This window comes from Leopardus geoffroyi, chromosome A2 (assembly GCF_018350155.1).
Source record: "Leopardus geoffroyi isolate Oge1 chromosome A2, O.geoffroyi_Oge1_pat1.0, whole genome shotgun sequence".
NCBI lineage: Eukaryota > Metazoa > Chordata > Mammalia > Carnivora > Felidae > Leopardus > Leopardus geoffroyi.
In genome coordinates, this window is record NC_059331.1 from 122,554,922 (window position 1) to 122,572,996 (window position 18,075).

The 18,075-nt window shown below is 53.3% G+C and overlaps 1 protein-coding gene across 3 annotated transcripts in view; it reads left to right on the top strand.

The window, feature by feature from the left end:
• MINDY4 (MINDY lysine 48 deubiquitinase 4) overlaps positions 1–18,075 on the top strand; it is a 108,181-nt gene that overhangs the window by 57,214 nt on the left and 32,892 nt on the right. For all 3 annotated transcript variants that reach the window (XM_045495222.1, XM_045495219.1, XM_045495221.1), the window contains exons 9-12: positions 775–863; positions 9,738–9,839; positions 11,661–11,724; positions 12,795–12,860. In XM_045495222.1, coding sequence (XP_045351178.1) covers positions 775–863; positions 9,738–9,839; positions 11,661–11,724; positions 12,795–12,860 — 321 coding nt within the window. The remainder of the gene's footprint in view (positions 1–774; positions 864–9,737; positions 9,840–11,660; positions 11,725–12,794; positions 12,861–18,075) is intronic.

The following is an 18,075-nucleotide window of genomic DNA, read 5'->3' on the forward strand; positions in this document are numbered from 1 at the left end:
TGTACACATTTCCCAAGTTATACACTTTAAGCGCCGGAAGATACCCTAAATCCAGCAGCCCCACGAGGTTCCATTTCTCAAATCCCAGGAAGCTCCCCTGCCCCACACTGCCCGAGGAAGAACCCCAAGATCATTAGCCTTTGTCCCTAGTGTGGCCAAGCTCAGCTCATTTTGCACCCCCAGCTCAAGGGCACCCACATCTGCTACTCTGATATTCCTTGTCCTTGTTGATGCCTATAGGAATGAACCCCTCAGGGAGCCTTCTTCCTCTAACGTGGGGTGGGGGGGGGCAATAGAGACACACATAATGGGTGCTGAGGCAGGCCACACCTGGGCAAAAGATTGCTCACATAAGCAGAGGCTGCTGCAGGGGGTACTGAGGTGATCAGGGGAGACTTCCTGGAGGGGGAGGCCTTTAGGATGGGCCTCGAAGCTGAGTAAACTGTTGACACCCTCAGCCTGTGGACATGGAAGCATTTCTCTGGATGGCTGGGAACCTATGGTGGTGATGAACCTGGTTTTACACCTGACTGGTAGTGAAGGCCTGTTTTCTTCCCATGAGACATTGCAGACTTGCTCTTCTTCCAGTGCTGGGCACCGTGGCCTTTGTCATCCCCTCTCTGTGACTAGGCTCAGTGCTTTGCAGAAGTACTCAGCACATCAAAGGCCCGTGTTGGAGGGGCAGGAACTGGTGGGAGCAGGCTGGTTCTGGAGGAACAGCCAGGTTTGCCCTGGTCAGTCCTCACTGGTACTAATGTGTGTCCTTCTTTGCAGGGGGGTCCCTGTGGGGTTCTGGCAGCTGTCCAAGGCTGTGTCCTACAAAAACTCCTGTTTGAAGGAGATAGCAAAGCTGACTGCGTTCGGTAAGTCAGTGCTCATAATAGCAATATCTTCTTTTCCCAAGGCCTCTCCTCAGTGTCCAGAAAAAACAAGCAAGGAAGCATGTGTGTTCCCTGATATTTCCCGTCTTCTGAAAAGGGAAATGGCGACTGGCTAGCAGGTCCAGTGCTGACCAGTTGAAATGACCTGTATGCACTTGCCTCTAAAAGAAGGGAGGGTCGTTAAGTCCCATTCCACGTGGGAAGCAGCTGCTGGAATGGCATCGAAACTAAGGCCACCCCCTCCTCAGCAGTTGAGCGTGGTAGCTGCCCAGCTCCCATCCACACCCACATCGACCCGCTGACCCCTTGACTGAGCCCAGGTCTCAGTTACCTCATGTTACCCCATGTTACCTCACCTCTGCCAACAGCCATTACCACACATTCCAGCCAGCCCCGCGGCACATTGCTTCCACTCCCTCTGGCCGTTTGTTTTCCACCTCACGCTTTAAGTGTTTGCACTTGGACCCCCCCTCATTCTCATTTTCTCTCTCACTCAACAGACTTTTCTGGAACATCTCTGTGCAGGCACAAGTGATACAGACAGGAATAGATGCACTCTCTATGCTCCAGAATGCTCTGTGAGGGATGGATGGATAGAAAACCCTCATTCTATAGCGTGGTCAGTGCTAAGTTGGAGGGATTGGCAAGGTGCTGGCCAGGGCTGGGGCTAGATGGCCGATTCGAGGAGACCGTCGTCTTACTTTTGTCTCTCTGTGTGTCCAGTTACTAGCTTGTTCTGAGTTCCCCTCAGACCTACAGAACTGGTGCGTCTCTTTCTTCTTTTAGTTGAAATATAACATGCATGCAGGAAAGTGCACATGTCAAAACCGTGCACGGCTCAGACGTGTTCTGCTCAATGAATTATTGCAAAATCCCACACTCATGAACCTCTCGTGCAGATCACAAAAGAAAATTACTTCCAGCACCCCAGAAGAGTCCTGCCTAGTAGATACCCCCATTCTCTTCCCAAAAGTTGAGATTAAACAAATTCTAAAATCACAGCTTAGTTTTGCCAGTTCCTGAATTTTAATTAAAGGGGCTTGTTCTTTGATGTACGTATTTCAGTGTCTTTTTTTTTTTTTGAAGCTTAGGTGTTATAAAGACAGCAACTCATTCCCCATTCACTCATGTTCAGCTTCCTGGGAGATACGCTGGCTCCCCAGACATCCTGCCAAACTCGGGACAAATGAAACATCTTTTACCAGCTTAGAGGATTTTGCCTTAGACAGGGTCCAAGGGAAGGCAGCTTTGCATGCTTGGCATTTTAGAATGTGTCCAGTAATATAATTTGTCTGATTACCAAGTAATCATCAAGGTGTTTTATCTTAAGCTAAAAGATGCTAATTCTCAGCATAGCAGAACTGTAACCAGAAGCAGAGTGATACAACATTTCTGCAGCAGGATCTCACCTTATTCTCCATACCCCGACCAGTCCACACATAGCTGCTCCTGTCTGTGCACGGCCATTCCCCATTGTGTGCTCTGGAAGGCCAGCCAGCAAAGTGCTGCCCACAGTGTGGACAGAGACCCTGCTGCCGACTCTCGCAGAGAGGCAGCACAGTGCTTGATGTTCTGGAATGTTCCCGACTAAGTGGAATTTGCTAAATAAGGGAGCTGCCCTCAAAGGGTGCGGGGACTGTCCCTGAGTGTACATGTCCCCACCTGCCTACCTTCCTTCCTTGCATTCAGAAGAAGCATGCAGGGAGGACTTGGCAGGTGCTTGGAGGGAATACACGGCTCAACAGGACAGCCGTGGCCTTGCCTTCATGGCACCTATGACTGACCATGAGAGACAGACAGATAGGAGGCCTACAGGGGATGTGCGGGAAGCTTGGGGTTCACCCAGACATGAAGAGGGTGGGGTAGGCTTGTTGGAGGAGTGACATTTGAGTCTCACCAAGGTCTGGAGGTAATCAGGACTCCCAGTTGGCTTGACACACATCCTCGCACATGCTTATTCTCCCTCAGTTTTCCCCTTCCCAGCAAACCCCTCGTACTTGGTTCTGGGCTCTTCACCACACAGAGGCCATGACTTCAGGGAGGCCTTCCCAGACCTCCCTGGTTGAGATAAACCCAGGCCTGCTCCAAGGCCTCCCCACCAAATGGTACCCTTGTTCATGGACATCATTACCTGTCCATTGTCTGCTCCCCCCCCATCCCCCAGCCCCTGGGAACACAAACCCCATCAGAACAGGGGCCTTCCTGGGCTGCCTGGTTCACAGCCTGTCTCTGGCATCCAGCCCAGGGCCTAGTCCACAGAAGAGGCCCTCAGAATTTTTGTTGAATGAACACATGGACAAATGCATGAGTTATCCAGACTAACAGGGAGGGGAGGGGAATGGTGTTCCGGTAAGGAGAACAACATGTGCAGAGGCCTGAGGGCAGGGAGAGCAGGGCCAGGAGCCAAGAGTTGCCTGGGGTGGCCGGGGCAGAGTTCGGAGGGGCAGGGTGAGACCGGGGATGGTGGTCAGGGACAGGCTGCCAGAGGGGCCTTGGAGGCTTACCATCCGCTTGGGCCAAGTGTTGGCCTTGGCCCTCATGGGAGATGTCTCATAACTCATTTTGGCCCCCTTCTCATTCAGAGCTGCTTTTGAACTTGGACTTTGTACTTGGGGGACGTTGGGGATTGCTTCCCAGTGGTCAGGATGGGGTGTTTAAGTTGGTTCCAGGCAGGGCTGTTCCTGCCCAGGGCACAAGGCAGGCTTCGTTCCTTGTCACCCACCCCACCCACCACTAAGGGAGTATGTGAGCCTCTGGATCCACAGGTGCATTCTCCAGGGAACGCTTTGCTCTCCACACCAGGGAGTGCATCCAGGGCTTGGAAAGCAAAAAGCCATCCTGGTTGTGGGTGCAAGTTGGGCTCTGGGTGGAAAGAAAACCGGGCCAGCTGTGGTAAGCGAGGTTCTCTTCCATGTCCCGCCATCTGCCAGTCAGACACCAGCCAAACGTGGACTCAGGCCCAAGTTTATACTGACAGACCTCTGTTTAAGCACCGACTAGATGGAGAGTTCCACCAAGGCCTTGCTGGGAGGCAGGGGAGGGAGTGCAGCCTTGGCTTCCATGGGCTCCCTGTCGGCTGGGACCCTGCAAGAGGAGTTGGGGCCAGCCTAGATTGAAGGCCCTTGGCAGCCAGGCTGGTGGGGCTGAGCTGGGTCCTGGGGGCAGCGGTGGGTAGGCAGAGGGAGAAGGGGAAAGGAGGAGTGGCTGGGGTGTATGTGTGTGTGGGGGGTTCCAGGTGGGAAGGAGCCCCACTCTGTCTGCCTGGTTGGACCAGAAGAGGCCTGTGTTGAGTATCCATAGAGCTCGGCCTGCTGGCCAGGGCCCCCTCCTCCAAGAAGCATGGAAGGATTCATGCTGCAGAAGAGTGACCTCAGTTTTCTTTGGAGCCTCCCAGCTATGGGTGCTCCTGGTAAGTCCCTCCCCTTCCCACTCCCAATCCCTGCTTCCCTGGGCACTGCAACTAGGGCTGATCTGCACACAGGTGGAGTGCAGTGGGCTGGCTTTCTGTGTCCATCCATCAGAGCTCTTTCAGGGGCTCAGGCAGAAGTAGTTCAGAGGGGGACAAGATGGGGGAGGTCCAGTGGTGTCGGGCTATTGGCGAGGGGCACCAGATGTCTACACACACACACACACACACACACACACACACACACACACTCCTGTGCTTTCTTCTCCCCCTTCCCCTGCTGTGGGGTTTTGAGGTGAGAGACCGCTTCAGGGCCTGGAAGGTGATTGGGGGTGGAAGGGGAGAGTTCTTCTGGTTCAAGCTAGGGCTTGGGTCAAGCAAAGGCCGGAGGAGCAAGGGGCTGGTGCCCAGGGCCGGCAGCAGAGGAGAGAAGTGAGAGCAGAGTTGGGGTTGCTGCTTTGTGATGGTGAGGCCCTGCAGGTCAGAGGCCACCCAGAGTTGTCCTTGCTGCCTGGGTCTCGGTGCATCCTGTAGGTGCCCATGCTGAGGCGGGAAGGGGTGCCTGGCTCTGCTCCTTAGCCCCTTCCAGGGTGGGGCATGCTAGGCTGTGTCCAGAGACCTGGACTGCAGGGCCTCACCTTCTCATTGGTGAATATCTGTCTTGCCTAACTTTGACTCAACAAGGAAACACAAATGAAGTCCTTTGTAAATCATCAAAGGCTGTGCAAGAAGGTGGGACCATATGGGGAAACTGAGGCTCAGAGAGGGAAGATGCTGGCCCAGGGTCACCCCTGGCATCTGTGGCCGAGCCCTGTCTGCCATCCCATGCTACTGTGCCCCAAAAGAGACGCTGAGCAGTGGGAGAGCCAGAGAGGTCAGGAGTGGCTGGCACCAGGAGGCTGATGTCATGAGTTTGAAACACTTGAATGCTGGACTCCCAGACAGATTCTCGGTGACCAAGGTGCGGCTCTGTGTTTTACAAAGGGCTTCTGGGAAGACCCTCCCCTTTTCCCCTAATTTGGAAGAACTCAGTACAGAAGAGTACAAAGAGTAATATGGAAACACCTAGGGGACCCACTGCCTCACGTGAGCAATGGGTGAAGTCCCTACAGCAACCTTAGTCCCCGGCTCCTCCAGTCTCATTGATGTATTCATACAATTTTAATATGGATGGGTTGGGTCACTGGTATTGCTGCATGGGCCGTGTGTGCGGAGTTGGGTTTGAGGCTTCAATACTTCCTTTTGACTCTGAAATTCCAGGATTTCAGAAATGACCCAACTGAAAAAAAAAACAAAAACAACGCAGGCGACCTGCTCTGTTCTCTTCAGCAGCAGCACGGTGGCCTGGCTCGCCACAGCGAGGCGAGGCGGTGTCTGCAGCTGCCCCGCTCTGGGGCACCTCCGCCCACACTCACAGCTGATGGGGGTAATGGTTCTGTGAAAGCAGCGTGGAGGGTGTGAGTGCGCCCTCCAGGGAAGTCATGCTGAAATAAAGGCCTCTTGGCAGGGATGGTGTTTTTTTCTGCAGGACTGTCTGGCTTCATTAGGACCTATTCCATCAGGCCGGCAGCTGGCCTCTCCTCAATCGGGAAGGACAGCGCCCGGTGACAGGACTCCGTGTTTTTCCACTTGAGGAGGGCTGTGCCTGTGGCTGGCCGTGGGAAGACCATGAAGCCCCACTCCCCTGCAGGCCTAGAGAGAGCCACAGACAAGATGGACGGCCCCACACCTCCTCCCCTTTGAAATTGTGAAATTCAAGACCCAGAGAAGGAGGGGCACTTGCCCCGGGCCTGTCTGGCTGGACACTAGGAGCAGAGCCAGGCCTGGACCCCAGGTCAGATGGTCCCCAGACCAGCCTTCTTCCCCTCCCCTGCAGCAGCTTTTGACCCTGAGAGGGAGCAGAAAGCCTGCAGTCGTTCCCAGGCCTTCCTCTGGATTGTCTGTAGATGCTGTAGGCTATCTCGAGATAATCAGGATCAAAACATCTCTTTAATCTGAAGGACTTAAGTAGTGTAAGCAACTATGTAGGATGTATTACTCTCCTACGCCCTCCACCATCCATAGACACGTATCTTCAGTCTGTACTTCTGTGAGGAAGTAGGTGCTTAAAGAAACTGTTCTTGCTTGAGGAGCCTGGCTGGATGCTAGATTCATGGTAGGAGTTCGATGAACGTGTGTCTGACTGATGAAGACAACACAGGACCACCCCTGTCATTGAGGTTTTGCAGGTGAAAGCCGGGAGTTAACCGGGTGAAGCTGGAGTTGGGGCAACTCACCACAGCGCCTCCTTCCTCTCGTCCTCGGCACGGACAGCCCGGTCTACCCTGTGGCTGGTTAAATGGCAGAGATGACAATGCTGGAATGATGCTTGGGGGCATCTGGCTCAGGGTCTGCCTCTATGCGGGAAGGCGGAGGTCAGCGAGGGCAAGGGGCTTCCCCAAGGCCTGTGAACCAAACCTGGAACCAAACCTGGGCCCAACCACTGCACTCTTCCACTTTGTTCTCTAGAAAGACGTGTCTCAAGAGAGCAAGCTAGAGAAGACTCAGGGAAGGATGCAGAGACTAGAAGCGTTTCCAGAAGGAAGCCAGTGAAAAGAATGAGGATTTTTGTGTAGAAATGCAGAGGTTCCGAGGGGCTGTAATCAGTCTGTGAGAGAGATCAGGAAGACACGGGCCGGACCGAAGAGCCAGTGTTGTCCGGTGCTGAAGAGCTGAGCTCGAAGGCAGAGGGATGCTGATTCCTAAGGCAAGAGCTCCAGACAGTTGGTTCCACTTCCCCAAGTTCTCCTTCCTCCCTCAATGCTGTTTTGATTTTTCCAACTTTACGAACTGTGTGGTTCACTTGGATGAATCATTTAGTCGCTGTGCCTCAGTTTTCGCATTTGAAAGGGGCAAGGATGCTACTGCTGTTACAGGGTGGCTTTAATGACTAATGGAATAATACACGTGAAGTGTTTCTAACAGCACTTGGCATGTGATAAGCACTCGATATGTGTCGACTGTTGAACCTCATTTATGGCTACACTGAGAAGCTTTCAGTCAAGCACATGACTTGCTTCAGCAAGTTTGTGTAGAACACAGTGAATGTTGAAAGGTGACCTCTTAGTTCCCTGTCTGCAGGTTTTCCAGCATAGATGTTCTAGGCAGAGTCTACAGTGCAGAGACAATTTTGCACAACTCGTACCCACGGCAAGGGTTCTAACCAGGGAGTACCCTCGTCGCACCTGTGATGTGGGAAGAGCCCACAAGGGTGAGATGGGGCGGAATGCTGGTCGGGCACTAGCTGTAACAACCCCGCTGGGGAGCAGGGCATCCCGGTCCTGGACGGGGGCAGGAAGGGGATTGGCAAGGGTACTCAGGAGGTGTGATTGACAGGACATGACGGTCACCCGGGTGGGGGCAGGGCAGGAAACAGGATCCATGGGGATGACGAAGCCCACTTTCATAGATTCTGAATCCAAAGAGATAAATGTCCAATCCTTTCTCCTTTGTCTGACAAGCCCTGCCTTCCTGCCCCCCCCCCCCCCCCTTAGTCCTTGGCATCACCTCTCCGGAAACCCAGAACAACATTTCCTCACCTTTGTTTTCATAGCTGATGGTGACCCGGGCCAGTGCTCCCCGCACAGCTCGGGCTGCCTGGCTTGGTGATGGCGTGGTAACCATTTCCTCGAGGAGCTTGGCAGGTCTCCAGAGGCTGCAGAAGTACCAGGCAGTCTGCCATTTCATTTTTTAAGTGGATTGAGGGTGGCTTGTTACTTTCACACCAGATGTCAGGAGTTCACCTTCCTGTCACCATGGCCAAAGTGGGGACTTGATGTTTCCATAAAGACAACAGTAATAGGTATTGGTTATTGAATATTGACCACGTGCCAGGTGCTGGGCTATGGACCTTACACACATCGTCTTGCTTAAAGCTCCCAATGCTATGAACGAGGTCCTCTTGTCATCTCCAGTTTATGGAAGGGGAAACTGAGGGAGAGCTATGTCACGTCACCTCCCATTTTAGTCATTTGACAGCCGGGATGCAGACAACTGGTTCTGTGTCTCAGGCACTGGGGAGTGACCACGTGCTGCCCACCATGGTGACCTGTGCCCGGGTCTCCTCGTTCCCATTTCTCCAGTTTCTTCCTCCTCCCCCCCACCTCTGCAGCTCAGCACGGAGCTCAGATGTTAGTTGGCTACTGAAAACATAGAAAACCACCCCCGCTCCGCCCTGTGTCTTCCTTTGAGCCCCAGCAGGGTCTTCATCAAGGCACCTTTGTTAGGAAGAGCCTAACAGGCTGCTGTTGTAAGAATGTAATTTTTCTACGAGTTTAGAAGAAATCCATGGACTCCAGGGGTGGACAAGAAGTACAGCTCTCAGGAGCCCTGGGAAGGTGAAACTGAAGGACGTGTCTGTATCAGGCTGTTGCCTGTTCTTCCCTCTTGCTCGTGTCGCACAACAGGGTTTCTCTGTTACCCCTTTTATCATAAGACGTCTCTCTGCCATTTTTGACATTGCTGGCTGCCTGTTCTGCTCAAAGCCCATTTGCTTCTAAAACTATGTAACAGCACCGTCTCCCAGCCCAGCCCCTACTGCCTTGCCCCTTCCTGCCTTCCTCTGCCTCCCTGGTACGCCAGAGTTCTGGCGGCGTTTCATCCTTGGCCACCACCTCTGCCCTTCCCCATCATCTCTTTGGGGAATCTTAGCCACTCAAAGTGCTGAGGACTCCTCACGTGCTGGTGGTTCATAAACTTATACTCAGTGCCAGCTGCTGTCCTGGGCTTTAGATGGGTCAGATAGCTTCACCTGGGGGTCCCATGGGCACCTCCAGCTGCTCCCCCAGTTCTCCTCTCTGCCTGTATTCCTCATTTCAGTGAACAGCACCACTGTGCACCCACGAAAGCCCCAGAGATTACCCCGAATCCTTCCTCTCCCACATCCCACGCCCTATAGCTAACCAGCAAGGCAGGCTGCTCTCCCCTCTGTACCCATGACCTCCTTTCCTGTGGCTCGTGGGAGTGAAGGGCACCTGCTTGCACAAACCATTGTCTCCAGGGGCCTGGATAATTGGGACTGGTCAAGGCTGGGTCAGGGCAGTACCAGACCTTTGCCAGGGATGGCTGCGTTTCCTCGGGGTGGCGGTAGCTCCAGAATGCCTTCAGCTCAGCCTCCTGGGCTCTGTTGGAACGCACCGCACTGGCTTACACATACCTCGGGCCCTGCCAAGCCTCCAGGGTCCCCTTTGCTCCCTGGGCTGTTTCCTCAGCCTGCTCCTCCTCCAGCCCCACCCGGGGCCCCTCCCCCAGGGCTCTTCCCCTGGCCCTCCTCTGAGGAGGCCCTGCCCGGAGTCCCTGAGCTCTGGGGCCCTCTGTGTGGCAGAGGAAGGAATCGGCTATCTGCTACAGGGCTACGCGGTCCCTGGCTTGTGTCCCTACCGGCATAAACACGTTCTCTTTTTCCTCCTCAGGCCGCTGCAGCCTTCCAATGCCCACAGGACCCACTGCCTCACCCTGGCCATCGCGGACATTGTGTGGCGGGCCGGGGGCCATCAGAGAGCCGTGGTCACACTGTAAGCGCTTCTCAGGGCCTTGTCACTACCACTCACGTGGGGCACAGCTGCAGACAAGCTGGCTGTGTGCTTTCCTGTCCTTGGGGAAATTGTCTTTCCAACAGGCTGTCTGTGCGTCCTCCTGGGTGCCTATCATGTGCCCCATGCCAGTGTGAGCCCAGAGAGGCAGCCCCACACTTGGGAGACGTCTAGAGGGGTCTCCATGCAGCTCCATTCTCCTCTCTGCCGGGGGTCGCATCTGTCTCGCCTTCCTCCCTGGGGAGCTTTGGGGGACACAACCCTCTGGCCTAGGCAGCCTGCTCCCCTCTGTATTTCTGACCCCGTGTCCTTGGCAAACTTGGCAAACCAGTCACCCTCTGATTCATACCGCTCTCCTAGTCCCAAAGCATGCTCCTGTCCACTTTGTCACCTGGACCCCTGTTCCGCTGAGGAAGAGACTTACCCCACTGCCTCCATCCTCCCCCAGGTGGAGGACGCCATCCGTGTAGGCCACACGGGCTGCTCTTCAGTCTGGCCCTTCACAGCGGGAGCATCACTCCATCCCAGGCCTGTGGCTAAGCTTTAGTAAAAAGGATGCCTTTGGGGGCCAAAGATTACACTCTGGTGGGGTAGAAGGGTCCGTAGAGCACACTGCTAAAGAGAGAGGACTCCCGGGCGCCTGGGTGGCTCAGTTGGTTAAGCGGTGGGCTTTGGCTCAAGTCTAGATCTTGTGGTTCGTGAGTTCAAGCCCTGCTAACAGCTCAGAGCTTGGAGCCTGCTTCAGATTCTGTGTCTCCCTCTCTCTTTCTACCCCACCCCCCATGCTCGCTCTCTCTCTCAAAAAAAACAAAAAACAAAAAACAAAAAAAACAACCAAAATTGAAAAAAAATTAAAGAGCAGGGGCTCCAGAAGCTAACTCCTGTTGCTTATTGGCTGTGTGGCTTTGGACAATTGACTCAACCTCTCTGCACTTCATCTGTTTACTCATCTGGCAAATGGGGATGATAGTAATGATTATTTGGTAGAGTGACTGTGAGAATTAAATAAGTTATATGTAATAAGTGACTATATTACCAGTTTAATCATTTGCCCACATGAATACATAGCGCATAATAAATGTGAAGTACTTAGGACAATGTCTGGCACATACTAAGTACCATCTCAGTGTTGGGTATTATTGTTGTTCCTGTCGAGTGCTTGTCCTTGGTACTCGTGCCCCAGTTAACGGATTAGCCCTGGCCCTTAGGATCTGCATGGCAGTGCTGAAAGCAGATGGGACAAAAATTCAATTTCTCCCTGTTTTATGGATTAGAAAACAGGAGCCCAGAGAGGGGCAGTGGCGGGTCCCAGCCCAGGCAGCAGGCTAATGACCCAGTGGGCCCCAAACCCCACTTTTAGTGCACGCCTTCCTGGGCTGCACACGCAGGGTGTTGTGTAAACGGACGTGGGGTTAGGGTGGGAAGCCTCAGGCCAGAGGCTGAAATTCCTCCCAGCCCTGAAAATGAAGGACAAGTCAGCATTCCTCAGTCTGGAAATCTATTTGTCAGTTGTGGGTGAGAGGCAGGCTTCCTCCTGCCAGGACTTGGGTTTGGTTACCCTAAGCTCTCCTCCTGCCGTCTTTTTTCCATTCCTTTTCCCACCCCCCACTAGTGGAGTTCTTTGGACCCAGCCTAGTGGGTGAGTACAAAGTGGGGGAGAAACGAGAAACCCTTGGTCCCGTTCTTTCCTCTGGAGCCACCTTTTTATTTGTCCTCATTTAATGGCACATGTGGTTTCACCCTGGCTCAAGGGCATGTCTTCTCCCCATGCAGAGGACTCATGCATCTCCCTTTCCTTTTTAGGGCTTCAGGAACACAGCATTTCAGTCCAACAGGGAAATACAAAGCAGATGGAGTCTTAGAAACAGTACGGCTTTCTGGAAAATTATCACGCAACCTTTGGCTTTGTGTGGGGACGGTCTCCTTTCATATAAGTAAATCCTCCCTCAGCTGGGGATGGGCCAGCCCTCCCTGCAGCCCGGGCTAGCAGATCCTCCACTTGGGATTGGGGTGGGGGCAGAGGTAGGAGTTCGGGGGTGGGCTTTTGCCAGGACTGGCTTTATGGCCAAGAGGCCAACAGGCACCCTGTCACAGAGAAGAGCAGGCCATACGTAATGCCTTCTGGCCGGACCGCAGCCCTCTCTGTCCCTCTGTGTCTCTTCAGCATCCTCTCTGGGGCTGTTGCGAGAGGGCAGTGGGGTGGTATGGAGAGGGAGGGGGGTTCGAGGGTGGGGAAGAGCTTGTGCGGGACAGAGCACCGGCCACAAAGCCAGACCTGGTGTGACCTAGTAAGGGAAAGAAATGAGAGACGTGAGAATACAAAGTGACGTTTTCCACGAGTGGACCTCCTCTGCACTGAGGACTTTTTTTTTTTACCTAGTTTGCTTCATTTGACCTGAGTCTGGGCGCATGTGGCCCCGGGATCCTAATTGGGGGTCTCACCTGATGGGTGTTTTCTCTACAAATGGCTTTTTCCTATCCTGCCTGAGAAAGCAAAGGAGACTCATACCCGCAGCTTCCCGCCAAACTCAGGACACTGCCTGCTGGGCTTAGAGCTGGGTGGGTCTCTCGCCCCGGCTCCCCTGCACCCCCAGGTGCTTCTCAGATCCCGCTTGTCAGTGGGGGGCAGGCACAATGTGGGCTCCTTGGCTTTGGCTCCGCAACACCTCCATTCCAGGGCTCTGTAGGCCTGGTGTGGCTGGCAGGGCGGAATTCACCCCCGAGACCCCAGCTGGGCCCTGTCAGCCTTTTAAGTTGCACACGGGTCTGGGCCTGTGTGCCTCCCCGCCCCAGCTCTCCAGGTCCCCCGTCTGACTACAGGGACATTTCCAAGTGGGTTTTGTAGCTGCTGAAGCCGGGGTGGTGGGAGATAATCCAGGACGTGGAACCATCAGTGGGGGCTTGGGCAGCTCACCCTGTGGGTCTGTGTCTCCTCAGCTCACGCTGCACAGTTTGACCTGCTATGAGGAGCTGGTGACTTTCCTTCAACACAGCGTTCATCAGGTATGAACAGCGGTTTATTTGGGGGGATGTGCATGGTAGAGCTGTCTGCTTTCTTTATGGAGACGCTGCTCAGTATATCCCGGCTGGGTGGGGCCTCCAGCACCCTGTCTGCTGGCGGAGATCTGTGCCCCCACCCCTTGCTGTGAGATGGGGCGGACCACATCCAGGGCCTGAACAGCACAAAGTACGGTGGGAATTCAGGGCTGTAGCCTCACTGGTTTTGTGGAGGAAGGAGCCCAAGCCTCCCTGGTAAAGGGCATGATTACTGGAGCCTTCTGCCTGGGTTCCAATCCAGGTAACACCCCTTGCGTAGTAGCTCTGTAGCCTTGGGCAACTTATTTAGCCTCCCTGTGCCTCAGTTTCCTCATCTGTAAAATGGGGCTGATAAAAACGGTGCTTAGAACTAGCGTGCCTGGTTCAGTGTGGTCAGTGATTTTAGCTTTCGTTGTTGATATAATGGTCACCACTATCACGATTACTTAAGGTAACCTTGAGACTGTAAGTTGTAGACACGTAGAAATGAGGGGCAGGGTGCAGCATGAGCCAAGGCCAAAAGATGACCTCTGAGATTCCCAACTGCAAGGTCTCATCTTCTGACGTCTGTGTGTCAGGGTGCAAGGAAAGAAACGGCGCTGAGGCCTTCTCTCCTGGTGTGCAAGCAAATGGCCCATGCCTCTTCGCCTTTCTTTCAGCCTTCTGGGCTGTGGGATGAGCTCTTTTAGGCTCCCAAGAAGGCGACTTTGCCTAGAGATTTGCTGACGAGCCTGGGTGGTGGGACTGGACATTCTGCTGTCTTACTATCTCCTGTTCCCTGAAGGCGCTGTGCGTCTGGACGGAGCCAGGGAAGAGTGGTCACAGACGCTGCTTGGGTAGGAAAATGGGGCCTGTCCTGAGACCACTGCGAGGCAGGTGTGCGGTCACCGAGGTGCTGACTCTTCAGAAACTTTCTGCCCGAGAGCTGTTGCCCAGGGATGATTCAGTCCGAGGAGCCTGGCCCGTGTCCCCAGCTTAGGACGCTGTCTTTCTGCACTGACCGTTCCGCCTGGCCTTTCTGGGAGGTGGAAGAGAGGGGCTCTGGCATGGGAGGGGTCCCGGCCTAGACTGGCTGCCACCTGCTCCCTGTTTCTGGCTCTCTCTGGTTCTTCACGGACATAACCCAGGGGGCTGTCTGTCGGCTGACTGCCGATGCAGTGCACTTCCCAGCTGGTGCACACAGCTGTAGGGGTCCTGGAGCAGGGACCTGAGGGCCCCTGCTAGCTTATTCCTCAGCCACATGGGGCCCTTGGGAAAGTCACTGGGCCTTAGTTGCCTCATCTAGAAAATGGAAGATGGAGCAGTTAGCAGGTAACTTCCAGCTCGTTACTGTCCAGCGGTGGTTTTTAAAGAAGAAACTTAAATGCATGGACAAGAATGCCTTCTAAATTAAGCATCAGGTGATCTAAATAAGCAGAAAGGATTCTACTCTTTTTTTTTTTTTTAATTTTTTATTAAAAAAATTTTTTTTTAACGTTTATTTATTTTTGAGACAGAGACAGAGCATGAACGGGGGAGGGTCAGAGAGAGGGAGACACAGAATCTGAAACAGGCTCCAGGCTCTGAGCTGTTAGCACAGAGCCCAACGCGGGGCTCGAACTCACAGACCTCGAGATCATGACCTGAGCTGAAGTTGGCCTCTTAACCGACTGAGCCACCCAGGCGCCCCAAGGATTCTACTCTTAGATGCACTCCGAGTGCTGTGAGGATACAGCAGTGTGTCCAAAAGACGAGCAAAGCCTGATCGCCTCCGTGCATGGGATTTGACCAGGGAGGCAGGCCCCCGGGCTCCTGTGTTCACACCATCAGGTGAAGCGGAGCGTGGAGCCACTGGTGCCAGGAGAGGGAGGTGCCCTGGAGGCTTCGAGGGGGCAAAGGAGAGCCCTTGGGAAATAGCTCAGATGCTCCTGGGGCCTGTCACCGCCCACTGATGGCCCTGGGGTGATGCCTCAGCACCAAGGTTTTCTGCATCTTCGTCTATGAAATGAGGCCTTTCTCCTCCCTCTGTCTGTACCCCGGGGTTTCGGTGAAGCCCAAGCAAGACAGTGACTTTGGAAGAGGTTCAGAGGGTGGGCCTGTGCTGAGGAGGGGCTGCCTTCTTTCTGTCATTCTTCTGGATCCAGAGTGGCTCCCCCTCCTCACTTGGCTTTGGTCCCTGTGTACCAGTGGTCAGTATTTGGCCCTCCTTACCCTGGAAGGTGGTGCCTTCCCCCACAGTGTAATTATGTTTTTTCTGGAAGCCGTTGAGCTGCCTCAGCACTACCCTCACCAAATTCATTTTTCATGGCCTGGGCCTAAGAGGGGTTCCTCTTGCCAGGCCTGGAAACGGACACTGAACCATCGCTGCCCAAAATAAATAGCCTCCTTGCTGTGTTTTCATTACCGCTCACCCTCGGGTGAGATGTCTGGCCGCCCCCTGCGAGCTGGGCGAGACTCCGCCCCTGCCTCCTTTTGGGGTTCTTTGGTGGGCTTCGCTCTCCCCAGGGCCAGAGCAGCACTGGAGGATGGCCCCTTCTTCCCAAATGGCACCAGACATTTTTCCGGACCCTAACAGCAGTTTCGGGCCCAATTGCCCGCCCGGAGAGCTCTCCTTTCAATGCAGGCACCTTGCCCTGTGGCCTCCCATGTCTTGGCAGCTTGGATTTGATGAGATAATTTTAGTAAATTTTTTTTAATGTTTTTTTATTTTTTAACAAAATGGAATATTGGTGCCATTCAGTCATGTTCTGGTGGGGGCCAGAAGCCCCAGGCAGGAGTCTTTTCTCCCTGCTAGCCAGTCTGCACAGAGGGGCACCTCCAGAGCTCATGGGAAGCTCCCCTTGAGGCTGTTCCAAGGACTGTGGAAAATGCTGGCCCACATAGTACTGACCGTTTTCCATGTTTATGCAGACTTGGGGTGCACAGCGGGCTTCTGTGTCCCCTGGTTCATTGCAGCCCTGCAGCTGCAGGTGTGGCTGAGGCGGAAGCAGACAGAGAGGGTGTCATGGCTCCCCCAACACCATGGGTAGGTCCATGGCAGCAGTTGGTTGGGGAAGCGGAGACAGCTTTGTCACTCCCCGAGGCAACATGCAGGTCAGTAGCAGAGCTGTGAACAGAACGCCGGCCCTCCTGAGCCCGCGTCCTGCTGTACAAGGGCATCAGCATTACCGTTTGCAGTCATCAGAGCATGTCCACAGCCGTGGTCTCCTAGAACGTGCACCGGAACCCAAGGAAATACGCAAAGTAGGGATTCATCATCCTCGTTTTGCAAATGGAGAAACTGAGGAGAGCAGAAGTTAAGTGACTGGTTTGAGATCAGAGAATTACAATGAGGTTGATATAAGATTGTTGTTGATTTATTTGTTCCATTTCTATATCCCCCCCCCCCACCAAAATATTTTCTTACTTATGAATTTCTAGAAAAAAAGTTAATTATAAAAAGATGATGTTCTTGGGGCTTTTCTATGCTCCAACCACAGTAAATCTGCCCTCTTTTGCCTTTGGGCCTTTGCACTCGCTGTTCGTCTTGCCTGGAACAGCATTCCCTCTCTTCTGATTGTTTCTTGTCCTTTGGGTTTGGATATCACTTCCTCCTGAAAGCTTTCCTTTGCATTCCTTCCTTCCCTAAATCCTTAGTCTGCTTGAAGGCCATTTCTGTGTGTTTGCAGAGCACCTTGGATTTCCCCCTCTTTTTCAAGTTGCTTCTTGTTCTTTCTTCCCTGAGTTACTTCCCGCAAAGGCAGATCCGCGTCCACCTTGTTCACAAGCATAACCTTATCAGGGAGCCTCCTCGTGGCACGAAAGTTCACACAGCAATTTTTTATTTATTTTTATTTTTTATTAAATTTTTTTTTTAACATTTATTTATTTTTGAGAGACAGAGAGAGACAGAGCACGAGTAGGGGAGGGGCAGAGAGAGAGGGAGACACAGAATCTGAAGCAGGCTCCAGGCTCCGAGCTGTCAGCACAGAGCCTGACGGGGGGCTCGAACCCACGAACTGTGAGATCGTGACCTGAGCCAAGGTCGGCTGCTTAACTGACTGAGCCACCCAGGCGCCCCGCACAATAATTTTTTAGATGACGAATTGAGTTGCAGTATGGAAATGAAGACTGTATTTTGAAGGAAAGAAAAGATAATTTTATCAGAAGCTTGAGCTGAAATAATTACCACAGCTGAATACCCTACTTGGCTCTGAGCTTCCTGGCAACCAGGGAAAAATGGAAAGGGGATCGATGATATTATTCTTATTGTTTCAGCAAAACAAACGTGTTTGAGGGTCTGGTTTCAAGTCCAAAAAGAAACTGACCACACATAAGGAACACTGACCACCATAAGGCAGCGTCTTCATCCACAACGCACTAGAAGTGGTGTCATCCCGAGAGGGGGGATACATAAGGTCTTCACTCAGTTGCAGCTGGGGGGTGGCGTCTCTCTAGGGAGTCAGCGTGACGTAGCCCTTCGCAGGAGGCTACTGGACAGGTGGGCAGTGCAGAGCCAGCACCATACTAACGGCCCACACGGGTGGCAGGTCCCGTCCTACGGGCTTTATAAGGATGATCTCACTTAATCGTCACAACACCCTGATGAGAGTGGGTCCTGGTATAATTGTCCTTGTTTCACAGGTGAGAAGACTGGGGACAAGGAAGTTAAGAACTGTTCCCATGATCACGGAGCTAGGAGTGGCACAGCCAGGATTTAAACCCAGGCAGCCAGGCTCTAGGCTGTGGGCTCTAATCCAGGATTGGGACCGGGGGGAGATAAATGAGGTGCTCCCCTTGGGTAAAAAATTCAAGGAGGTACCAAAATCCTCAATAATCAGTATCAATAATATTTTTTAAATATCCAAATTAATCCACACACACACACAAAAAATCCCATGATGAACAAAATACCAAAACTTTTTGCAAGACAGGACCTGTCCTTGTACTTGAATGGCTTGGGTCACTCAGCCCTCCTGACCCTGACTCTGCCCCACACCTGCTCCCTGCTGCTCTTAACACAGTGCAAGTCTTTGGAGTAAGGGATCCAGAATCAAATAGAGCCTGCTGGAATCCCCCTGGGCTGTGTAGCAGCTGTGTGAGCTCGGGCCAATTGCTCGGTATCTGACCCATTTCCTTGTGTGGCAGAGGGCAGTATTAACACTACTGTAAAGCACAGGCCTGTGACAAACACTTGCATGGTAAGGGAGGCTGCCCCGGCTGC